This window comes from Erithacus rubecula (assembly GCF_903797595.1).
Source record: "Erithacus rubecula genome assembly, chromosome: 10".
NCBI classification, from domain to species: Eukaryota; Metazoa; Chordata; class Aves; order Passeriformes; family Muscicapidae; genus Erithacus; species Erithacus rubecula.
The window spans coordinates 10,569,862-10,596,849 of NC_136662.1; the positions used below are offsets into that span (position 1 = coordinate 10,569,862).

At 38.3% G+C, this 26,988-nt stretch overlaps 1 protein-coding gene across 3 annotated transcripts; it reads right to left on the bottom strand.

The window, feature by feature from the left end:
* On the bottom strand, window positions 1–25,714 carry LOC306805814 (TLC domain-containing protein 4-B-like). Of its 3 annotated transcripts, none has more exons than XM_079313997.1 (7): window positions 25,519–25,714; window positions 20,420–20,585; window positions 15,870–15,959; window positions 12,960–13,018; window positions 10,968–11,062; window positions 9,098–9,171; window positions 1–5,883 (listed from the first exon to the last, which is right to left on the bottom strand). In XM_079313997.1, the coding sequence occupies exons 2-7, from the start codon at window positions 20,572–20,574 to the stop codon at window positions 5,568–5,570; spliced, it is 789 nt and encodes a 262-aa protein (XP_079170123.1). In that variant the 5' UTR covers window positions 20,575–20,585; window positions 25,519–25,714; the 3' UTR covers window positions 1–5,567. The 3 variants fall into 3 exon arrangements, with proteins under 3 accessions (XP_079170123.1, XP_079170124.1, XP_079170125.1); XM_079313998.1 differs by lacking the exon at window positions 25,519–25,714 and adding an exon at window positions 25,133–25,150; XM_079313999.1 differs by lacking the exon at window positions 25,519–25,714 and adding an exon at window positions 24,531–24,908.
* Window positions 25,715–26,988: the final 1,274 nt, after the last annotated feature.

Below are 26,988 nucleotides of genomic sequence, written 5' to 3' on the forward strand. Positions count from 1 at the left end.
TGTGTTCCTTTCCTTTATTATGATGTACCAATACCTTGCATACAACATGCAATTTATTGCTTATCGACATTATTGCATATATCAAAGGGAAAAAATCAGCCAATATAATTTTATGCAAGCTCCTAAACTTTTCAAACAAAATACAGAAATGCTTTACAATATCACTGAAATGCTAACAAATAATTCAGATTCTTTCTTATAATAAAAAGTAAATTTAAACCCATAATACTTAATTCACCTTACTATTTTGGATTACTTTTATCACCAATCTTCAGAATTGTTATATTGCATTTTTAAGTTCTTGTGCCATGATAAGGATTGCTACTCCAATCAGGTCACATTACTAGTTGAATTTAATTATGTAATTCTGACATTTTGTGACAGTATTTGAATTTACTGCAAACCAGATTGTCAAGATTTACCAGAAATCAGTCTAGCAGAATCTACCATTTTCGTCCTTGCTCTGAACATAAGTTAGATAAACTCATCAAGTTTTTTCTTAGATAGATCATATAAACATTTCAAATTACAGGCTCCATTACTTATGCCTAACTTGTAACTCATTTGTTCCAAACAGGCTTTCTAATTTGATTTTATAACAGGTTAGCTGTGCTTATTCTACATAAATAGGTATGTGTCAATACTGAAGAAAACACTGTTTGGTAAATGCATGCTAGAAACAAATCCAGGACATTTGGATGTGTGCATATTAAGTGTGCAAATTATATAGGCGAGCTCATGATTAGCCCTTTTCCTCCCTTCCCCCTATGATTTGATGGATTTTTCTTGTGAAACTGGAATAGGATTACTATAAACAAAACCACATTGCATTCAAAATTTTGATTCTGTATTACAGCTTAGTATTCATATTTAAATGTTGCTTTCAAATCTAGCAAAATTTTAAAAATACCAGAATTTAAAAACGTAGAAGACAATTTACATGCAACATGTTCCATTTGGGTGCAGATTCTCATATACTTAAATATTCATCAGCTCATAAAAGCATGTCCTGTCCACAAGACAAGTACAATGTTTGACATCCCACACATAGATTAAAAATAAAGATACAATACAGAATATTTTATTTGCTTTTATACTTTCAATTTCAGTAAGTAGGAAGTTATAAATAGCACACAATCATTATGTGGTTGATACCAAGCCATGCTGATCTCTTCATACTTCACTCTCTTAAAGACATTTCTTTTACTTACAACCAGTTTTAAAAATGTATATACTTTGTATTAAACAGATGCCCCCTCAGTGCAAGACATCACGCAATGAAACCATTCTCAGAAGAAATTTTGCCAAAATATTTCTTGTACCAAACAATACAATTTATTCTTCATAGCTACCTTCCATTCTTTACTGAGCTATAAAGTGCTTGGTTATTATAAATAGAACAAGACTTTCAAAGGAGGTAGCTAGTAGAAATTTTTAATGGATAAGAAACCTTACCAAATGTTACCATCTAAAAGTATGATTTGATGCTTTATCCCAGATCTCTAAACAACCCAGGCAGCACATATTTCATCTTCTCTGCCATAAAAACAACTTTCAAGTTGCTTTCAGAAAATCCTGACAACTTCAACTGTCTAACACAGATTTTATCCAGGTGTGGATGAATGTTAAAAGTTCATAAATATTATCACTATTTCCATCTGACTAATGTCAATCAGGGTACCAGCAATGAAGTACTGTTCTTTTTCTGCCTGTATTCCATAGACAGAGAAATTTGACCAGGAACAAATGTTCCCTTGTGGAGTTCCTTGTAGCCAGATAATGCTGCTGTACAGTAGACTACTGATATATGAAAGGGGCTTGCAATACTTTTCAAAGTCTTTTACACATGCTCTTTTTCATCTGAAAATTCTAGTCCCTTTCTATTTGCTTTATTCATGGCTTTCAGCAGCATCCAACACTGCACCAGACCCTAAGCTGGAGTAATTGTCAAGCAGCCCTTTATTTTCCTCTGAATGGCTCAGCAAAAGCATCACAAAACAATTTTTCAAACTTCTGTATTAAATGTAGTTTACAGAAAACTTGTACATAAATATGCTTAAACACACTCAAGGCCTTGAAAAAAATCCTCTTCGTACAGTAATCAACAATTGGTATTCCATTTTATACAGCTTGAAAATTTTAAAGAATAAAATTTCATTTTCCATGATGAACAGAGACACAAACACCTAAACCTTTCTGCTACGTATCAGTCTGCTGTTGTCTCAACCACAGCAGTAGGAAGACATCTGGAGGATCTCTGTGTGTACTCAAAGTCTCCTCCTCCTCTCCTCTTTAAACCTGCCTCAATGCATTTGCTCACTTGTGTAAGCTTTTACCCTTAGGTAGTTAGTTCTGCAATATGAGTAATCTTCTCTCACAATACTTTTAAAGTAAAGATGGAAATTGTTATCCTCCAAACACTGCAACTAATTTAAATCTTAAAACTTTAGTAGAAAATTTGGAATTGTTAAGAATTTATATATCAAGTCAGCTCCCCTCATTTTCCTATGCATATATTTCATTATTCAATTAATTATATTTTTAGTAAAATTAAGTTATTAAATTATGGAGCTCACTCAAGATAGCATGTACTTACAGAGGTAGAGTAGGCTTCAGAGATTTAACTCTTACCACTGAAAAATTCACACAGATAACCCACACAGCATCCCTGTTGTGTGAGACTCTCCACTGAAATCCACTGAAACACTCTCTGAGAAAATAACTATTTGAAGTATACTCCCCCTCTCTGCAAGCACTGATCCCACAAATCAGTTACAGAACACCTGACCTACCATTCTCCTGTAGAGTTCTGAAAGTGGTATTTACTCATCTTTTGATGAAAAATTAAAGCCATAAAAAAGGGAAACTTGCATTCCTACACACAGCCTACCCAGTACAAATAGTCTCTCCCATGATCAGCGAGCTAATTTTATGTCACCTGGTATTGAAGAATGGAAAAGAAAAGAAAAACAAGCTATTTTTTACAAGGGTCACTGCTTCCATTTGATATGCCCACAAAAAAGACACTTGGTGACATGCCAAGAGTCTGCTTTTACAATGCATCTCTTAAAAATAGAAGTTTTAAGCCACTAATAAGATATTACATTCAAAAGCATTTGTTACGATGCTAATTATCATGCATTTACTTTTTGCATAAAAAAGCAAAGACACAAGCTTACAACATTAAATTTTATCAATATTTCACCATGTTTTAAAAATTAATAAAGTGCAATTAAAAAATGGGTGCCACAGCTATCTAATGTGCTGTATTATAAGCTTTTACTGGCAGCTAAAAAGTGCCCTATGTACTACTGTATTCAGTACGTCACAACTTTGCTGCCCATTTACTAGTCTTTGTTGAAACCACAACTGTTAATAGTTTTTTTCATAAGAAAACTTTCTTCTGATGCATCAGGACTGTAATAACTTTTGTTTTTTTAATTATAAAATTTCAAGCTAATGCATTACAAAACAGATTTTTCATTTTGTGCAGCAATCCAAAATACTAGCTGTTCTAAAAGAATTATCCCACTGAGTGGAGTATGCAGAATTTTGGATTGTTTTTTGTTTCTATATCTAGTTTTAACATCAATTTTATTATAGCTTGACTTGGTTTTTTTTTCCCCCCTATCAAACACAAGTCTATCTAGAAGTGGAAGAAGTAGATCATTTTAATGAATGGCCTCCACTGAGAACAAAATATTTAAAATACTGAAATATTAAAATCAATGTAAAAAATTATAAATTTTGGGAACTTTTCATGAATTATCAACCCTAAGAGTTGCTCCAAATGATCTCCTCAATTTTTTCATCTTACTTCCCTAAAAAGAAAAGCAGACATCTATTTGGAAGCATACTTCTCCAAAATGTTTGAAATACTCAATTTTAGAAAGGAACAGCATTTTAAGTGGGGAAAGTCCCTGCAGCTGCCTTGGTTAAAGCATTCCAGCCCATGCAGCCCTCTGGATGTCACATGCAATTTCTGGGAGAGGGGAATGGCAAGTCCCTCACCAGGGAGGCCAGCACGGGGCACTCACACCCAGAGAGGAGAGCAGAGCTCCTGTCACCCAGCTTTGTCAGAGGAAACAGGGCTAATCACCCAATACAGGGTAAATATGATTTCTGTTTAAAAATAAACTGCTATAACAGATTGCTACAATAATCAGGATATGAGGTGTCAGTGAAAATGATCGCTTCCAGCACACCTACACCAAGGGAATAAAGCAGAAGTTAATCAGTTACAATTCTGGTTAAAAGAAGCAAAACAAGACAAATCTGCACATAAATATAGCTCTCAGAATAATTTTAAATAAAACATAACTCATAATTTCCTCAAATTGAATCACAAATGAGATTTAGGACTATTCCTAGATGATGAGATTCTTCCCTGATGATCTCCAAGCCTTCAAGTTCACAGAGAGTAACTGAGTATCTCTTGACAAATGCAGTTTAAAACAAAAATAAAATTTGTGTCTACAGAGGTCAACTCTTCCTTCTACAAAATTACCATACAGCTTTAGAGGAGTTTGGCACAGTTAATTCAAGAGTGTTCTTAGTCACACCTCAGATTTCTGACTTGATTAACAAGGAGAATGTGACAAAAATCCTCAATGCTTCCTATCAAATAGGTCATTTTTGTGGCAAAAGAAAAAAGTATTACTTACACATCACATATCCAGAAGATTTTTATATCTTTGCAATTAAACTTTGAATCCAAAGAGCTAATGGTTAAAAATACTCTGAGAAATATTGCAGCACTTCTCAAAGGTAGTAACAGCAAAGGAAAAAGCACTTCAGTAAGAACTATGCCATTTCCACATCATCTACCGTATTAACTTACAAAAAAAGTTCCATGGGGAATTTAGATGTACTATTGCATTAACCTAGCACAGCAAATGGTAATTCTTCCCATCAAACTGAGAATTTTAACAGCTTTTAAAGTATCATGTGGTCTTATAATACAGCATTTTAGATAAAACTATTTCATAAATTTCCCAAAATGGTTTGCATTCATATAAGGCAGAAAAAAAAGCAGTAAAAGACTTCATAGAATCAAAGCCAAATTTTTAGCTTTTCTTGCAAAAATTCAAAAGTTGTCAAGAATGAAATCTTGATTGTTTTTCCTAGAAGAAAACATAGAAACGTGACTGGAAAATTGCACCATATCAGGAGTTTGGGGAATTTTTCACTTTCTAAAAAAACAGATATGTCATTAATCACTGGATTTATAAAACATTTTAATCGGAGAAACCTGAGAGAAACATTTTGAACACACTGGTGGACAATAAGCAAGTAACCAGTCTGCTCCTTTCTAATTTCTGATGCTTGCAGCTGCTTGGAACAGGCATGTGGAACTCATCTGTGAGAGCTTCTGCTCTTGTTCCTCACTGGACAGGATCCGCAAAGCGTGGCCCTGGGCGTGCAGGCAGTGTGGCTAGGGAAAGAGTAAGGTCAGTACAGAGGTAATACCTTGTTTCCATGACAGGAGCATCCCATGGCAGAAATGTGCACTGTTTCAGTGAACCCAAACTATTTTCATAGCAGAAATTTCATTTTATGTATGATTTCTAGGCAGATTTTCCATTTCTGTGAGTTTTCGCTTCCTCCCGTCCAATAAGACAAATGACCTTGCAGCATCCTTTTGCAATTTTGATCATCCACATCACATTCATAATATCCAAGACAACACTTGAGATAATCCAGGCGCTCTGGGCTGCAAATCCTAATCTCCTGAAACCTTCTGTTCCAAATGAAGAAATGACATGGCTGTAATATACAGGCATGACGGCAATCCTCACCACGAAGAACACAACTGTCATCAGCATGCCATTGATGATGTTGGCCTTTGAAGATTTGGGATATCCCAGTACTTCAAAAAACCACCTGCAAAAGAAGTGTTCACAAATACCAGGCAGACTTGAAGCCATCTCATTAAAAATTATTTTACTTCATGCTTATTTTTTATTCATTAATTGCTTAATTGCTTCGACCTTTATAATTTCTAAATTATTGCACTTTATCTTGGCTGAGTTACAAATCCTTCTGCACATTTTCCCCACCACTTAAGCAGTGTATAATATCCAGTATACTCCAGAATAATACACACAAACTCTTGATATGAATTGTGAACCACTTGACAACCCCTGTGCATTTCAGTGACTGTTGTGTAATATACAATAATAAAACTCTTTTAAAATCATCATGACATATTTATTACTTGCTATTATAGTTTATACCAACAGCAGCTAAAATTCTTTGTCTCACTGAAAGCAACTCTAAAATTGCATTTGGATTTGGTAATCCAGATAAAGCTCCAATTTCTTGTAATTGGGATTTTCTGACTGCTTCTTCTGAAATCCAGAACATTTTCAGAACTAGACACTGTGAACTTTTGATCATGTCACAACTTGGAATGTTATTCAATGAAAAATATAAATCTAAAAACTGCCTCTCCATCTACTGCTGGCTCATAAATTGTCTTTAAAAAAGAACTGTTGCATATTTATTCCTAGATATAGTAGACTGACATAACTTATCTATTCTTTAGCATACAGAACCTGAAGGTTGAAAAAGGTTCCTTTTGTCATTAACACTTAAACCAGAATGAACAAGTAAAATTTGTGCAGCAATGGCAGCCAGGACCAGAGCAAAACAACTTAAATCACTGTATTCATAATGGAGGATGGGGAAAAGAATGAAATAATCCATTTTTCTCCAATAAGATACAAGGCTAAAATTATTTAACAGAAAAAGTTCTAAACCTGGTTTAAAAAGTAATTTTTAATTTAATTACCTACAGATCACAACCTAGGTAATTATAAATACACTAAAAAGATTTTCCAGATACCCAGCTCTAACAGAAATATTCTAGAAATCCATTAAGCATGCAAGTAGGACAATTAAATCCAGGCACTTGAGGCAGCAGTCCAGCCCAGAAACAGGATGCCTCACACAGAAACACTTAGTGACATGATGAAGAGAAAGACCTGCTATGTTTGGGTCAGATTTACAATCAAAGCCTTTACTTTCAATGATATACAATGCAGAGTCAAAAAGGTAATGTAAAAATTGGTTTTCAAACATACTACAATGTGCCAGTATAGGTAATCAGACATCTGTTTACCAACTTCCCTTTCCCAGCAAATTTAAAAAAAAAAAAAGTCTGTAAATAACACTTACCATTACAACTTTACCCACACAGTTCAGAATTAATTACATAAATGCTGATACTAACATTAAAAGATCTAAATGCTTGGCATGGAGACAACCTCCAATTAGAGATCCCTAACAACACAGACAGGAAATACACAGACAGTTCTAAGATTAGAATATCTTTTTATATTTTAATAGGAGCTCTTTTGGTAGACTAAGAATGCAAACAAGAAACATAATGTAAGTTATTATCATTATCCATTACTTACTTTCTTAAGGGTCTGATTCACTTAAAATATAATAGAAAAAAAATCATGCACTAATGAGATGACATCCCTTAGTGCAAGGGACTTTATTATCTCCTGCAGCAATTTCTGCTTTTTTGGGAGAGTGCTAAATGTCAGTATTCAAAGACCCATAATCTCACCATAGGCATTTTAAAAGTATAACATAAATTACTTTTAATAGCCAGCTGTACCACAATTCTTTCTAAGGCCACAGTCTGACAGGTAAACATCAGTGTAGGAACCCACCTGAAGCCAGGATGACATCCTGTCTTGGCAGGAGCTGGGCCAACAGTCATTCACTAGGACATGAATATCAGTAGAAACCCTTTTTCCTTCATTAGGTTTGATGAAGTGTTTGTTTAGTCTTTAGTTTCTCTGTGTACACAGACTGATATCTCCCACCCAACTGCACTGGGGCAGAGGGCAGCAGCCTCTGGAGAACTCCATTATCCCACCCTGTCCTGTAAGTTCCAGTTTGCCAAACTAATGTTCAAAAGGGACCACAGCACAATCTTTTTCTTTGGTAAGAGCTCTGAGGAATGCCCAGTGTCATAAAGATTAGAGTCACAATGCAGTAATGGGCAATAGCCTGGCTGCAGCAGGAATAGTTTCTATTTGCCTTATCCCTTCTCTACCAGACATCTGGAAAGGAAAACAAATGCCACACATGCAGAAGCAGTAAAGCAGAAATACACCCCAAAACATATGGTTAAGAAAAAGGCATCTGGAACACTGAAAGTTCTCATCCTACCTTGCAAAAAACTGGTGAAAGAGAAGACTGCAGCCCTGCTGTGTACCAAAGCCCCTCACCTGAAGTGGTCTGTCTGGGACAAATCCCCACCCCAGCTGTGTCCTGGTGGCTGCAGAGCAAGGAGAGAGGCACCCTCCCCACAGCACCATCAAACTCCAATGACAGCTTTCTCCTTGCTGCAGAATGGGGCATTATCAGCCTCCTTCTCTGATACAGCAGCAAATCAGGCAAAAACACCTGAACCAGCTGCCAGGGCAGCTCTATGAGCTCTGTAGGAGAAGCCTCTGCCCCTTTCTTCTCTAATCACAGGTGTGAAGACTAACCATTTCAGATATACTTAAGTCCTCAAAATAACTTGCAGAACTATTTTTAAAATCAAATAAAGGATATACACTTATATTATTCTAGATATTCATATGCATATATTAATATTGATCTACATGTGTGGAATATTGGAAAATAAACTTCAAATTACACAGGGCAGTGCAATTCCATTCTAGGGTTCTGATGACAATATCTTGCTTCTTTTCGTCGTACATGATACCAAGAAAAAAACATCCATATTGAAGATGGCTTTATTATAAAAATTAAATTAATATACAAAAGTTAATAAAGAATATTTTCTTTGTTAATTTTTTGTTTGGTCTTTTCATAAAAAGCTGGCATTTCACACCAAGCCTGGTCTAATCTAAAAAGGAACTTGGGGATGAATGCATGACTTATACTGTTGCATCTACAGCAGCGAAAGGTTTTCACAGCAAAAGACTTTCACACAGTAATCCTTAGTTCAATACATATAAACTCCCTCTCAGCAGACATTGGACAACTATAAAAAAACTTCCTAAGTGACAGAAATAGCAATGCAGATTAAATTTTAGAAGTATGGAAAACCTCCCTAAGCACTTACCGCTGATTGACAAAAGGAGTGGAGAACTCTGCAAGGAGACGGAAGTTCCCAAAATAAGCCAGAAGACCTTCGCTCTGGTTAGAAAACAAAACAGACAAAGAAATCAACAATGGAGATGTCCAAATTGTCATTTAAGTATACACAGAATGATACATCATCTCAACTTCTTTAATCAAACAGAGTTTGCCAGCTGTGGCATCTTTCTTGCACTTTCAAAGCAAGTTTTATCACAAAAGCTGCAATTGCCCTTCAGGTATCTCCAAGCAGTAGCTTCTTACTCAAATGCCCATGAAAATCTAACTAGAGAAGACTTGCACAAGTAGTCATAGATCACTAATTATCATGATGGCATTACTGTCAGAAAGAATTATAAATATTTGTGATTTTTCATGTTTAAACAAGCCCAAACACTGTATGCTGAAGAAAAATCTGCCTGCATTGTTTCAGGAACACATTTTGCCAAAGCATGAAGCCCTTTCTTCCCTCCTGCAGAGGGCAGGGCTGGCCCTTGCCAGCAGCTCTGCCTGCCGTGCCCAGCTCCTCCATGGGGCACATCCACACCACACACCCTCCAGCTCAGCTTTTCCCTCAGGGGACACTTTCATCTGCCTTATCAATTGATTGTGCAGGAAACAGTACCCACTTCACAATTGCTGGGTAAGCAGCAGTTTGCAGACGTAGAGATAAAAAAGACTGGGTTTTTTAATTTCCTTGGGTTTCCTGATGTGTGTGTCATGATTCCTCTTTCCCCCACCAAACAAGCAAACACCCACTACTTCAAGCTTTTCATGCCAGTTTGCACTACACCAAACAGAAAATCTATGTGTTTAATCAAATTCTTTCCTATCCTAAAAAGGCAATTTGGAAATTACATAATTAGGGGTAACTTTCTCTGAAGACAACAGATTGATAGCAACACACTGACATCCACAGGCAGAGCTATATCTACATAGCAATAAACGCTTTTAAAGAAGTTCACATTAATATTATGCTTTCTGTTTCCTCCAGAAACAACTAATGAATTTTCTGCATGGGAGATTAGCTTTGGTAGTGGTATTTTCATTTATCTAAGCTTCAGCTCTAATTAACTTTCATCCATGATAATTTCAGTAAATTTAATTATCTTCAACCAGAAACAGAGTATTTATTTGTCAGTGTGCTTCAGCCCTTTAAACCACTACGTGGGAAATCTGACAGTAATCTGGCATCTCAACATTTTTAATATTAAAAGCCTGGGATTCACACAGTAGGCAGGGAAACCATCACAAAGGTTGAAAAAGACCTTCAAGATCAAGTCTAATCATTAACTGTGCTCTGTGTGCTCACCACAAACCCTATCTCCAAGTGCCACATCCACATGTTTCAGACTTCCAGGGATGGTGATTCCTTTCCTGAACACTTGCCTGACCACTCTTTCAGTGTAGGAATTCTTTCTACTGTCCAAACTAAACCTCCCCTGGCACAGCTTGTGGCCATTTCCCCTCATCCTGTCACTTGTTACCTGGGAGACAGAAGCAGAACATAACCACTTGAAACCATTTCCTTCTAACCTTCCAACCAAATATTCAAGCTTGTGGTTTTATTTAAAACCCTGTTCTATAATCATATGAAAAGCCTTTCTGTCAATCTCTTACAGCAAAACCTGAGAAAGGTTTTTAAGTTCAACAAAGTTGCATATTTCTGTTGGAGTGTAATATTGAAAAGGCATGCACTTACCACAAATAACTGATAAAAAGATTTTAAAATAATGATTCAAAGTATAAACATGCCTTTCATTAACAAGTGAATTTTTTTTCAGCATTAAGTGAGGTCTATAAAAGCTGTTTCTTTAATCTCCTCTGCTTATGTTACAAGAAAATACAGCACTCACCAGTACAAAGTAGTAAGCATACAGAGCTGCCAAGTGATGTATTACAAAAAATTTGTCACCAATTGCCTTCCAGTAGAAAATAATAAGCAATAGATCTACAAGAGAACAGAAGTAACTATAAAGAACTATTTAGTATACAATCTTTGACCTCAGAATAGTTCTCTAAGTTTTAGATATATACCAAGATATGGCATCAGTAGAAACCCTCTGAATTAATGATCTCTGAAGTGAACATCTTTATCCTAAAGTCTTTATTCAGTCAAAGCATTAGAAAACAGTATTCTCCCAATAATTTTCATAAATTAATACTTTCCACATCAATGGAAATACAGATGCAATAACTTCAGCTGAAGTATTTTGGAAGGAAAAGGTGGATCCTGAATCTCATAGTGACTTCACACTTATGACTCCTGGAACAAATAAACCTGGAACAAATTACATTAAAAAAAAAAGGGCAGGTCTCTAGGGGGCATAGCAAACATACAAATACATGCAACAAATGCAGAGATCTATTACAGAAAACCTCTGAATAAAAAAGTAAAGTACATTAGCAAATTTGGAACCATTTACCAAAGATATTTTTCAAGAAGAATTTGGAATAAGAAGCATATTTGCTTTATTAAATCCAAATGTTCTAATTACTGCAAAAGTAACATAGCAGACCCAAGCCAGTATTAAAAAGAAAGCTTTAACATAAAATAAACAAAAAGAACCACCATCACCAACAAAAAATTTAAAAAAAAAAAAAAAAATCTTTATTCTCCCAGGATAATCTGAGAATTCAGAAGACTTTGTTCTCTGTACTGGAGTAGGTAATTTCTGTCCCTACTTTCAAATAAGTACTTTGGACCGGAATATTAATGACCAAGGTTTCAAATCAAAGACTTTACCCCTGTGCCTTTCTTAAGGCCACTGTGTGTGCCTTGATCTCTTTAATATTAGCTGTCCTCAGGCAGGGCTCGACATCATCTGACATAGCTGCTCACTTCCTATTAATAATTAAACATCAGCTATATAGGGAAGTGAGAGAGAATGAGTGGTCAGGCTGAGATGTCTGTTCAAAGGCATTCATTAATTCATAATGAAAGTTTAATGTATAATTATTCAAAAATAGATATTGATTAATTTAAACATGGTAGTTGAAGCTATGAAAAAACCCAGACACAAAGTAATGCCCAGTGTAACAGAGTATGCTGATCACCAGATTATCACTTCCACTGGGCTGAGAAATCTAATATGAGATAACCAATCTGTGGCCCAGTCTCTGACCAGAGACTTTATACTAACATGAGCAGATTTCACTGAAAACAGTCCAAGTCACAACAAGTTTTTGCTTTGATAAGCCAGTATTATCCCCACAAAACATAAAAGAAAGCTCCAAAGCATTTTGTAGCAAAATTCTCATGCCAATTTTAGTTGACAGCAAAATTAAGAACATAAAACATACGTAGGAATAAATAACATGCAAAGTAAATAATTAAAATCTACCATGCTTTATACATGACTGAATTTTGGCTTAAAGTGAGACTGAAAGATGGTCAGGCAGGATCCTTTGGTATCATTTGCCTCAGCTTGTACTGAGGGTTATTAAAATTCTTCTGCCAGTATTGAGATTACAGGAAGAAACACATGATAGAAGAACTATGAGTTATAGGCACTGTGAAGAGGGTGAAGGGCACTGCTCTAACACCTTCTCAATTGGCCAAAGGACAAAACTGAGCTGGAGCTGGTGGTTGCACATCAAACCATCACAAAGCCACACAGTGGCATTTCCTCAGTGCTTGGGGAGATATTCCATCTTTCAAATCTGCTACCAAGATCCTGTGATTTCACCACAACCCACAAATCCATCAGCAATTTTAAAAGCCACAGTAGAGACTGTATTGTATGCACATATCTCATCTTCACCACAGTGGCTCAGGATAAACATATAGGTATAGTGACTCAATATAAATAAACAGGTCATGCATGTTATGTATCTTGCATAATTACCTGAAATGAGGTAGCCTGTGGTAATAGCAATATTCAGCTTCACAATTGAAGGGTCACCCCTGTAAACATACCAAAAATACATAGTTATAGTCTAATTTGCAAAGGACATACACATCTCAAATACAATGTCCATCAGGACACATTATTCTTGGCTCATCTCTAAGAGCTTATGCAATCTGGTTAAGAAAGGTTCTAATCATAAAAGTGGATTCCTTTTCCACCCAGATACAAGACACCTACTAACTACCCTAATCAGGATCAACCCCTGCCCTGGCACAGAGACTGCCCCAAGAGCCTTGCTGGAGATTTGAACTGAAACCCATCAAGCACTCTGTGCTGGCTTCTCAGGAAGCTGAGGATAAAAGACAACAGCCCAGTGGCTGTCTCTTAGCCCTTTAACTGACACACTCTGTCTCCATTTTTGTTTTCTGCCAGTGCTAAAACTTCAGTAAGGATGACAAAAATATCTTGCTCAGCTGGTGCTTTTCATATTCATAATCAGATGGATGCTTATAGGGATAAACAGAGTAGAAGGACATAGGAAAGGAATTATTTGCCAGTTCTCTAGAGCCAAAGAAGCTTTGAGCAGAAATGCTTTTCAGAGTAGTTTCCACACCTATCCCTTCCCTTCTGGGGAAACAAAACATTCAGCAGGCAAAGCTAGTAGCACACACACAACTTAAGTTCCCCTAGAATGTTCAACAAACCCAAACCTGTGACTACAGCTCTAAAAGGGAAGCATCCACATTACAGCAAGCAATGTTTGCTCTTCTCTCCACTGTGCTCTGTGCATTCCTGCTTTGAGGAGTTTGATAAGCAAGTCTTTCTTCCTTGGTATAAGGACTGTTAATTAATTTTTTAATTCAGTTGTACAACTAATCTAGCTATGTTTTGTTTAATATGAATTGAGCTTCAAATGAGAGGTCAACAGATTAATAAAATCTTGACTGCTCAAGACAAGCTGTGAAAGCAATCCTTGTTATAAACATTTCCAGACAAAAGGAACCTAACTGTGCTTACAGCCAACCCCAATACAAAGTCTGCCTCAGCCAGAACACAGTAAAAATGCTAGTACTTAACTATTTTTTCTTAATCCTATTGGAATGGAGCAGTGGAGAGATTTCCTGTATTATTACAATCTGATCACTAAATTTTAAAGCTTTCTTAGTGTCTAAAACTAACTGATCCCCTCAGTGAGAGGGTAGTTTACAGAAAAATAAGACACACAAAACCAAAATTCTGCTGTTAGGTGAAGAAAAGTAATTACTAGGAGAGTCTGGAATTCACTCTCTCTTAAGATTGGCCATAGAAGTTCTTTTAAATAGAGCTTGAAATGGAAACATTTTTCCATGGCTTCAAAACTTGATTTCATGAGCTACATATGTTGTGGGCTGAGTGCTTCTTTAGGTTTAGACATAGAGTATAGACAGATATGTTCTCATAACTTGAGCAGATACTCTTTATATAGAGTCCTCACAGGAGAGCTCCCAGCTGCAGCAGCAGCATCATAACTAAACTTCTAAGGGGTCCCAACACACTTCAGCACATCACCACCAGGACTAAGCCTGCACTCAAGAGCCTTCACATTCTCCAGAGAATGTGCAAAGGACTGAGTGAAATGTGAAATTGGTTTCTTGATAATGGTAGACATGACTTAACTGGATGAGACAGGGAATGGTTCACTTTCCTTTTTTTTCCCAGAGATGGTCACCTTGTATCAAATCTTTTCTAGGCTTTCTAAACCAGCACTTCAACAACATAAATGGCTGCACTGTCCATCTGTCACATCCCTTCAAGAAGGGCCCACGTCAGAACCCCAAATTATTCTCAATTAATGGAGAACTTAGAATTTAGCCTAAAATCATCCAGATTTCCTGACTTATCTCCTTGAATGGAAGGTGCAATGGAATTAATGAACCCTGATGTTTGCAGGCCAGTTTTGATGCAAGCAAGAGCCTTGAGTGACAAACAGGGAGTGACTTGAATAAGCAAATGGGAAGAATCATCTCTTTGGTGATTGCTAAGGAGGTATGTGACAAATGGATGACATGTGAACAGCCAGGTAGAACAAACAAAAGTCCATATGACTTTCTTCAAATTTCTTTGAAGATACAGTCATATAAAATGCTAATCAAATATCAAACTTGAAAAACTGTAATGAATGTGAACAGTCATAGGAAAAAGCCTGTTCTCCTATGAAGGTACAACTTAATCCACTTATTTACGTCTTCTCCCTCTCCTTATCTGATCTCTACCACCTCCACATTTTCTACCATGTGATTCTCACCACCACAAAAACAATTTCTACATCATCTATGTTAGTCTCTAGTACATACAGAAAAAAAAAGGAAAAGTTTAATGAGAAGTCCTAGACCATCAAAAAATGTCACACACATTGTGAGCTGATGCTTCCCTGGAGCTCACCAATCCTCCAGTCTGTTATGATCTACTCTGTTTTCAGGGATTACCTGACAGCAACACCACATTCCCTCTCCATTGAGCCCAAACCCTGTGCAATGTGCAATGTTCAATACAATACAATGTTTGCTTTCACACAGATATACACTATTCAGATCTGCTCCAGCTTTTCAATTTCACTTTAAAATGATTACTGTAAACAGCAGATAGTTACAGTTTATTCTTTAGTAATTTAATATGCTATTTCAAATAAATTGCTTGCATTTTTTCTATTCCACTTCACAGAGACATATTGAACTAAGCCATTAATACTGACACAATAGTTATCAAATTTTCAAATAGTACAGACATAAAAATGAACACATCACAACTGCATATTTTAATGGAAAAGGAAACAATCATTCAGTACTTAATACGCTGCAGGATTTTTTTTTTTCTTCTCAATTATGTTATTTTATTGTGTAACCACAACATATATGTAGCATGCCTTACCAGAGAGGGTCAGCATTAACAGCATCATCATACAATAAAATATACAGGCAAAACCCTCCAACCACCAAGGCGTGGAATGTGGACACTGTCCTGAAAAAGAGATCACAGTCACAAGGAGGTACTGCCAGTCACAACTTCCACACTGTGCTGAAGCCAGGATGCTTCCAAAGGCATTCTCAGCTGCATCCAGACACTTCTGTGGAAGACAATCATCTGTTCTCTATGCCACACCCAACCACTTATACAATGACAGGTAGGAAAACACAGTCAGAAAGAATCTATTAGATTGGAGTGGGATTGGCAATATTGGATACAAAGTAGAGTCTTAAAAGTAACAGAGATGTAAATTTTCCTCCATTTATCCCATATAATAATGTATCCTTAAAGGCAGTATGACATCTAGCCCTCTAACAAATGTTTTCTGTATTGTCCCACTTGCTGGAAAATATGTAAGCAATTTCATACTCAGATAAGCCTGGGAGTTCTGCAACAAAAGGTTTCTCCTTTCAGGCACCAAATAAAAGACCTATAACAAGTCTAGTTTGGGTCTGGAAGGTGGCATTAAATCAAAAATCCTAAACTTCAGGTAGAATTTCTAGTGCATTTGTAGTAGATTCTGATTTTCAAAGAGAAAACTTGTATAACAGGACATTGTGCTGAGTACCCAAGGTATAATAGCTGCAGGTTTATATCAATTAGCAGCTTTGTATTGGACAAGGGAAATATAAACTAAAAGTCACAATAATCAAAGTTGCCTTGCCCTACCTGGGCACTAGACACATTTTTTCCCCAAAGACAACAGTCTCCAGTTTAGAGGCTGCATGCACAGTGTAGATAAACTGTGCATGTTAAAAAGCATGCACTTACAGAGAAATATCTATTTACAGAAGTCCCAGCAGGGTTTCTGCCAGCACACAGACCAGGGCCATTCCTGCCCTTTCAGTCCACATGTATTCTTGGAAGGTAGAACAATGCAATGGGCATGGCTCCAAAATGTGTAACCTTCCTGCTCTAGCCATGGGTTTAATACAACTACAAGCTGCACCTAATATTGTGCAGCTACTCTCTGCTTTCCCACTTTCCAAGTGTAACTAGAAAGAAAAAAAAAAAATATGTGAAAAATTATCCATAGGGAATCATAGATAGTTTTTGAAAGATGAGAAGTTCAGTGCTGTATGATTGGAAACACTACACACCATATCCACAGCACCAACAATACACACACAAATATACAGATGCTGTTAGTTACTATTCTTGTCTTTGTACACATTGAACACGTGTATTTGGAAGTCATTAATATTTTAGATATCCTTAAGGCACTCCCAAGAGTTTAAGCTCTACCATGCAAGATTTGAAGAAAACATCTTATTTCCTGCAGAAGCCTTGCAAAGAAAGAGGTTATAATCCCTACTCTATTTCCAGAAGTTAAATTATGCTCTACTGGCAGTAGAAGATTCTGTAACTTTTCATAAAAGAAACAGTATTTACAATTTATTTAAAGAGTGTCACTGTGCTATTTTCAGCAGCTTTTTCAATAGTGTTCCAGAAAATTAATGGAGATTAGTATAATATGAGTAGTCAAAAACTGGATGAGAACAATTAATAATCATTACAGCACAGGCTCCACTTCTGCCCTCTCCTTTCAACAAAGAAAGAAAATTTAATCTCCACATTTTAATGATAACTAATAGTTTCATTAAAAGGTCTACTCTTGTAACACATGATTTTAAATGATAGAAACGTTTCTTTCTTTATAAAAATAAAGCACAGCATGCAATACTAGTGTTTAAGAAGTACCTGGAATTTTTGAACTTGAGGAGAGGATAATGCTGAAAAAAGGAAAATTTGTCCTAAAATATAGCTCATTAGTTTACAGTTGCAATTTGTCTTTGAAGAGGCTGTTTATCTGAACCTTAGTGTTTAGAATACAAGCTATACACAAGCAGAGCACTTAATGGGGGTGAAATAAAAGAAAAAGCAGATTTCCTCCTTAGCTCTGAACTTTGAAGCTTCTCCATAGAAGATGTAGCAGAAGGGAAACAGTACAACAGTCCATTTTAATAAGGAATCTAGGTCAAGCTATCAAGCTCTGTTCATTTCCTTGAATTTTTTTTTTCAAAGCTTGCATCCTTTAACTCCTTATTAAGCTGCAAACAAAAAAAAAAAAGTTGCAATGCTAGGTTGCAGCTTTGCTCCTTTATAACTGAATAGATTTTTTTTTACCACAACTACTTAATAGCAATAAAAGCATGTATTATAAGAGAGGTGACAGGAATATATGCACAACAACTTCAAGAGTTATACTACATCTGTGACCAAATAGTTTTTGACTCGATTTGTGTGTCCACATACTTTAGATGCCAGAAGCAATTACTTTATTGGTTCATAATTCTTGGAAGGTCAGAATGAACAAACTGACAGCATGGAAAATACAGTCAAGAGCTGCAGCTCAAATGCTTGATTACAAAGCCCTCCAAATTGTAACAATATATTTTCAATGCTACAGCTCATTTGAGACAGATGCCCTCTTCCAGACCCAGCTGAGCTGATAAAAATGCATAACCATCCTCTGTGCCAGTTTCCTTAGCACTGCCAACAGAATCACTTGTGTGTGCACTCCCTGCACCAGCTCAATACAGGACAAAATAACAACCATCTACTTTTAAATAATTTAAAATGAAACCAACTGATTTCACTGAGACATAGTAGCTGCCTCTACCTGCAGAATAAATACATACTCATCTGCATTCTCTGAACTTGCAAGGTACTCCTTGAGGCCTCTCTTCATTTTGCTGAAATACTGGAGTGACGGGGCAATGTGACAAAACACTGTTTGGTTAGCAGAGCTGAAATAACAAGCACAGCCAGCCCTTCTTTCCCTTCATGCCCTCCTCAGTTATAACATCCACAAGATGTGATGGGCCATGCTTTGTGTTTCATTGCTTCTAACTCCTGACATGGATGAAGCTCAGGATCTCAACCCATCTGCGTGCTAACATCCTGCTATCAGCCCCAAAGAAAAACAATGTGCAAAGAGGTAAAAAAGGACAGTCTGGGGTACTGTATCAAGTTGAGCAGTTAAACACCTTATTACAAAGTAGCCCAGAGATTATGGAGCAGCTTATTTCCAGCACACTTGTGATGTGTAAAACAATTGACGTTATTATGCAAAGCACTAGACCAGCATAGCGCTACCAGGCATGGGGCAAGTTCATAAAGCCTGTTATGCAATTAAAGGCCATTTGATGTGGCTTATAGACAACAATTCAGCTTCACGTGGAAACAGTTTCACTTACCTTCCCTGGCTGCTCTATTGTTAATTGTAACAGAGATAAACCTAAGCTACACTGATACTGTGAACTGGCATCCTGCACAGTTGTTCTGGCAGATAGCTAATTATTCAAAGATGGAACTGAAATCAAGATGGTGCCTTTAAGAACACTGCAAGTGGACACTTGCCAAATGGAAGGGCAAGGCTATTTGAGTTGCTAATGCGGCCTAGAACAATGGAAACAACTTTAAAAGTATCCACCTGATACTAAACAGCACTGAGGAGGAATAGAAATGCAACTAATGCATTTTGAGTGCAGAGACAACCACACAGTATACATTTTTGAGCTTTAAATTTGGGAAACACCTGAAAAAATACTTTAAAGTTATAATAGCCTACTCGAAGTTATACTGTACCAATTAATTTCAACTGGAGAACCTTGTGTACTAGACACATCGTTTCAGAGTAGTATGTTGCAAATAAAACTTCATTGATCATCCCATTTTCAGTTACTATCTTACACTTCCTTTATGGCGTAAAAGACTCACAGGTCAAGCAAGTTTCTAGAAGTCCTGTATGTGAGGAGACAAGTAAAATGCCGTGGATCCATCCCACTGATGGAAGTGCAGAAACACAAAGGGAGTGAGGAATGTTTTAGGACTGAGTTTCCACAACTCCTTCCTGCACATGAACCCTGTGTCTGCTAGAGCTTCCCCCTCCTCCTCCTGCAATCTCCTTTCCCAACAACACACACATGAACCTTACTCTCTTCAATGCTACACCAAACCTTTGTTAAATTCCTTAGAAAACCTTTACCTATGTAAAACAGTTTGTAGTGTAGTAGCACCAGAACTGACAGCAAGCTGCTTTGCTCCAAAAAGCACAGATACACTGGGATTTAGAATAAATTGCAATAGTTCTGATTTTCATACAAGTTTGGAAATGAATGCTTTCTCTCTTCTCTTACTAGAAGCATCACAGAGCTTCCTTTGAGTTTTTTACCTCTCACCAGTCACTGTTTTATTTTTGTACTAACCTTCACTTGGGCATCACTGTCTAACAAACCAGTTAATGCACAAATATTAACAATGCTGTGTTTCCATGAAAGGGCCTCAACATTTCATGTGCATTATTTATCCAGTGCCTAGAGCCAGCCCTCTGATCTTTACAAACATTTAACTAACAGGGTTTTCTTCAGTCTTACACATACACACACAGGTGGTTCAGGTGTCCAGGATTTTAGGTAGGTCATTAATTGTTGCTGTTCTGAACACTCTACCTTGAATTCCATTCGATCTTCCTTTTTTGGCTGAGACTCTTAAAACCAGGTGTGATTCGTGTTGACACCCAAGAACTTAAAAAGTGGAACAGGAGCTGAAATATAGTAAAACTGGCAACAGCAATGCCAATGGTCAGGTTGCTGAAGGAAGCCATTGTTCTTCAGCCTGTGAAGAGAAGCAGAAGGTAATTTCACTCTATTGTCCATTTAACTATTTTAAGCAAATACAGAAAGTGTTTTTGACAGCAAACTTTTTGACAGAAATATTGTTCAGTAAAAACTTCTACTTGTTCAATGTTTCTACTTAAGCATTAACAATATAAAAGTATGCCCAAACTTTTAGATAGGCAAGTTGTGTTTTGGGTTTTTTTCAACATTTTCATATTACATGTTTTTGTGGCCTAAAATTGTATGTATTTTATCTACACAGAAAGACAGTGCAGACCAGTGACCAGGGCAACCATCAGCTCTGTAGCCTCCACTCCCATCCCAGAACCTCCAAAGTTAAAACTTGTTTCATTATTGCCAGATTGACTGCTGCCAACAGGATTTTAAAACACAACAATGGAATCAGGTAAGCACAGAAAAGAGGTTTTTGGGTCAGCCCAGAGAAGCAGTAGCCTCACAGCAGCTCTGTACACTTTCCAGAGACAGCAGCTGCCAATTCACACCGTGCTCAGCCAGAGCTGGTCCCTGTGACAGTCAGACTGTCACATTTGAGCTTCCTTCCTTCACAAAACTCTAACCTTGGCACATCTTCACACTCAGGGGAAAGTCTCCTGTCACCACAGCTCAGTGGCTGCTCAGCCATTTCATGAGGTCTAAATACCAAAACAATTCCAAACTTAAGTGTTGGTCTCTAAATGCTTCTGTCATTTTTCCTGAGTTGCCAGTATTTGCAACACAGAATGATATTTTCCCAGAAGTCACAAACTTCTGATGTGCATCTCCAATTTGACAGTAAAGTGGTTTGCACTCCAAGGCTGGCAAAAGTTACAACCTCAAAAAATGTCAATTTATATTAAGTTGAATTGGAAAGGGGAAAAAAGCCAAATGGCTTCAGTTCAAAAGATTAAATAATTATTTAAATGCCTATAAAAAACTCACTGTCACTTATTTTAGTTTTACTTAAGAAAACATCTGAAAATAAAATGAAAACTCTTAGAACAGCATAACTTGATGTTACTACAGCAACTTAATGGTCAGCAAAGGTGACACAATGATAAAATGCATTTATGTCCACCTTTATTTCACATGCATTACAGAATGAGTGAACATGCCTTAGATTTTTGAAATTGTATCTGCATTGCAGATGATAAGAAACTTGAACTTCAGGAGCAAAAAATAGGCAAAAAAGTCCACCATAATAACAAAATAATAACTTTTTAAAAATTAAGTACAATATTCTTACTTTGGGATGTAAATACTGAGTATATTGAAACACGCAGATCAGAAAAAGTATACTTTCATCTTCAAAGATTTAGAAGAAGAAGGTTCAATGGTCTGAAACTTTTCCCCCTCTATGTCTTTCTTTTCTATTTATTCTCCCAGAACTGAAGACAATAAAACTTCCTCTGACTAGTACTCACAGAGCTACACGTATAAAAACAGAATGCAGAACAAATAAGAGCAGATATGCTGAGTGAAACCTGCCTCCATCATGTGGATTTCAAGTGCTTACTTCAGACCAGCTTTAATTCTGTCCTAGGGACTCCCCAATTCTTGGAACATATTTGATGTGCTCCTAGGCCTATCTTCCTGCCCAGCTGAACCCTAAAGGAATCCAATACACAACACAAATCACAGGGGATGATCAGAAGATTGAGTTCATAAATGCATTTTAAATCTAAACTAAAATCTTTATGTACACACTCTGCAGTACATTGCACCAAACTAATTTGATTCCAACTGTTTTCTGATCACTTGTTCTAGTGCAGCAGCATATAAGTTCTGCATACTTTTTAATGTTACTCTACCAAAACTTTCAAGTTCAATTACAATCCTGAATATTCAGTATTCTCAGTTCTCCACATACTTCTCCATTTGCTTCCACTGACCAAGACACAAAACACAAACCAAACTTTATGTCCTTTTCACATAGTAAAGTACCAGAGACAATGGGTGTTAAGCTCAATTTTCTAAAACCTTAGCATTTGAAGGAATAAAACTATTTAGTATCTATCAGCTTAAACCCACTGAGAAGTACTGCATAGTGTCCAGTTCCAGATTCTAACCCCAAGGACAAAACTTTGTTATTACATTAGCTCATTTGTAGTAACCAAGTCTTCTCTTGGACCGTGGAAGAAAAAAAAATAAATTAGTTGGGTTAATTAATGAAGGAAGCCAAAATCCAGGTTAAGTACAATTCTCTTCAGAAAAATAGAAAAACCACTGAGCATTAACCACATCTGCTTCATCCTTTTGACTAAAATACAGCAATTCTCATGATGCTACATTTTATTTGTCTGCAGTGACCACTAGTATCTCTGCATTTTAAAGACACCGACATAATCTCTTGGACAAGACAAAACCATGTTTTGTTTTGTTTCCTTAGTACCAGAAGATTATGTTAGGTAAGTCATGTTTTAGCTTTTGATAGGTGATCATTTTAGTACAGATTATGGAATTAAACAAACCTTGCAAGCACTCCTTGAAAGAAATTAGAAGACTAATCTTTCTCCTTATGAGCCTGTGGAGGGAACTAATTTTTAAAAAAGTACTAGCATGAAAAGTGCATGACCTGACTTTCAGCATATGCAGAACCATGATGCCCAAGAAGGAGAAAGGTATGATGGTTTTAGAGAAGAGAGACAGACAAAAAATTAATCACTAAGCCTCTGTGGTTGGTCTCACAGATGCTCAAGTTTTGCAAGCCTCATTTCATATATGCTTATCAAGATGCTGTTTAAGTATAGTAACTACCAGGTCCAGAATAATTTTATGTTTTATCTCAGCAATTAATAGTGTCATTTTTTAATTCAGTGCAAGAACCAGGTGTAAATACAGCATGTCGCATGTGTTCAGCTATAAACATTATCTCATATCTATAGGTTGTTATTTTCTCATATCTCTAGGTTGTTTTCAAGTGCATCCTGTTTAACATTAAAATTTACTGGTTTTTACCAGATTTTCCTCTCATTTACAAGAAAAATTATTCATGTTGCTGAACCTAAACAGCTTGTTCTATTGAGCTTGTTGATTTAAAACAAGCATAATTAGCTTCTGATCACAATTTTCCTTGACAGAGGCCAAAGTTAGTAGCCAGGCAGCTTCAACTACACTGTGGTACACAGATACTTTTCCCAAGTATCATCTTGTAGCTGTACAGCAAAGTCTGATCAAGATACAGAACTTTGTGGATTATGTATGAGCAGACACTTTATCAGCCAAACTGCATAGTCATTGATTACTGTTCTGTCAGCTGATATGGGGTCTGAGCTAATGGGAGGCTGGTGGGGAGGAGGTTTAGTGTAACTACTTTGTAATGCAGGAAAAACAGCACAATATACAGGTTGGTTCTTCACCATTAGTATTTGCCTTGCTTACCCAAAAAAACTGTCTGACCCATTTGGTTAGACAGTAACTACATATGATCACAACTTCACTCTTGTAGCTTTTCAATGGAGCCTTTAGGTAAATAAACATTACCAAACACTTGAAACCAACATTTTTCAGCAAGGCAATGCTTACGTGCCTGGTGTGATTTCAAATTACTCTACTGACCCAGTAACTTTGAAAAGGCTAATAGCACAGGATTTTTCTCATACTCCACAAGAGCTAAAAATACAGTGGTTTTCATTTGTTATTAACATGCAGTGGTTTCTCTGCAATTCGGTTTCTATGTGAAATTTAGAAGAAAAAAAAATCCATTCACCCCCAATATGATAACACTATGAACTCCTGATAGAAACAAGTTGACACTTAATGAAAGAGGATAAAGGAGCAGGAAAGTTATCAAGTGTTGTACCATCAAAAGCATTTAGCATTTACCTTCTCTCATCTTACTGTTTCCACATCAATTTTTCACATCATAAAAATAAGACACATAACAGTATAGCCACAAGCCATGGGCAGAAGATGCAGTGCCAGGTTTAAGGCCCACAGTCCTGACTTCCTTTGAGGCTGGATTTCAAGATGAGTTGGATCAATTTCCAAACAAGATTACACCGTAAAGCTGCTACTGATACCAGGACATCGCGTGAAGTACTGTGCTCTCCTGATCCGCTTAAAACTGAAAGCCAAATCCAATAGCTGTAAAACTTGGCAGAGCAATCTGCAGAGAGCAACACTGGGCTTCCACATTTTATAATAAGCCCAGTAACAAAACATCTGCAGTGCTAGAGCTTTGCTGGGCTCTGGGTTCTGAATGGCAGTTCCTATTCGTTTGATATCTTACTTAGCTCAGTAAGCAGCGTTAAGCAGAAACACAATAAAATTCAAGCTACTCACACTTTAGCCGTTCCCTTTCTATTTAAGGCTGTTCACACCCTAAACTCCACTCGGCTTTCTGCTCTTAGAACACCGAAACACCCGGCAGATAAAGCACGCTTCTCATAATGTCAGGGCACCGAGGGTGAGGCGGCAGCAGCGATACCATTGACCGAATTTCCCCAAAGCCCGCGGGCAGTCTGGAGTCGCAAATCCCCCGAAAGAGAACCCGCCCAGAGCCGGCGGGCGCGGAGGCCCCGGGCTGACGGCGGGGGCATTCATTACCTCGGCGTGCCGGGCACCCGCCGTCCGCACCGGCCCCGAGCGGCGCCCGGCGGGAGGGCAGGGCGGGCAGGAGAGCGCGGGCAGCACCGGGCAGCACGGCACGGCCAGCAGAGTATGCCCGGCACGGCACGGCACGGCCAGCAGAGTATGCCCGGCACGGCACGGCACGGCACGGCACGGCACGGCACGGGCAGCGCGCCCCGTCCGCGGCCAGGCGCTGCCGCGGCGGCGGGAGGAGGCGGCCCCGCGCAGCCCCGCGCTGAGGGAAGGCAGGGGCCGCTCCGCTCCGCACAGCCCCCGGGGCGGGGGAACGGGGCCGCACCGCCCCCGCCCCGCCAGCCCCGGCCCCTCTCCGCCCCACCGCCTTCCCTCCCCGCCCGCCGCACCTGGGAGCGGGGCTACGGGGGCTGCGGCGCCGCCTCCTCCTCCTCCATGCCTTCCCCGCCGCGTCGGCGACGGGACAGCCCTTCCCGGGCGCAGGATGCTCCGGCGGGGATCGGGTTACGGCAGCCGGAGCCTTAAAGGGGCCGAGCCGCCGCCACCTGCCGCCGCGCTCCGCTCGCCGCCTCCTCCGAGCCTCCTCCTCCCGCGCTCTCCGCAGCCGCACGGGCGCAGCGCTCGGCCCGCACCGCCCCTGCCAGCGCCGCCCTGGGCGCACTGAGCGCTGCTCGGGCTACACGGTGGCTGTGCTGGGACAGCGTAAAGGCCAGGCGGGCAGAGCACCTCACCTTCCAACAACAGTTTAGTCACTGTCTTGCACTTACACAGCTCGGCTCTCTGAAATATGTCACGGGGAAAATGCTGATGCGACCGTTCGTGCCCTGCACTGTACAGCACAGAGCCATGGGGAACACACCCATCACAGAGAGAACAGGGATTGCTGAGACGTGCTATTTACTAAATTCAATGCTGCGATTTATGGCATATTACTTTGTAATTTGACATTTTTGAGGTGTGTTGAAAAACAGGAGACTTACACTGACAAAATTAAATATGATAGATAGACAGTCTTTCACCAACAAGAAAATGTAATAGTCATGACTATTCCTCTTGGCATTCTTCCACTATCATCCACATCCAAGCCATCTCAACTTTATATTTCCATTAATGATTTCTGATCAATAAATTAAAAATTCTCCTCTAACAAAATAATGATGAATGTATTAATATATATCTCACCCTATAGTTTAAGCTGCAACTGACAAGGCATCTACTCCACTATGTAAATTGATCTCTCTTGCAAGACATCTCCCAGAGCAGGAATGCTCTGGCTGAAGCCTGAACAGAAACTGATGTTGGCTTGCCTTAATGCGCCGATCTGCAAAACGCAGAAACCCAGGAGCTGATTAATGAGCATTGAGCCATTCCTGCTGCAGAAGTGGGAACCTGTGGGAGGTGGGCAGGGCACGCTGCCAGCACCTCTAACTGTTTCCAGCCAGCTCGGTGTAATCCAACCATTGCTGGGCATGACCCAACTACCAGGTGTTTGTGTAAACATCAGAACTGCTGAAGTTTGATTTCCTGTGGACTTGTGTCTTACGACTAACCAGCTTTTGAATTGATTTTTGTTAGCAAAATTTTATGAGGCATCCTCAGACAAGTGAAGGGGGTCCTGTTCCTGTTTCCAATCTTCTTTCATTTCAAAAACAGATGGACAAATAAAGACAGCAATGCCATATCAACACAGTATCAACATAATCATTTAGTTTCTTAGTGGAATTAAGATTAAAACCTCATGTTCCACTCTGATGTCATATCATTCCTGATATAAATTAATATTTGAACCTATTTTCTACTACATCTGCAATTTTTAGTGAATCAGAACAGCCGCTAAATCCTAAGAACTCCATGGTAGG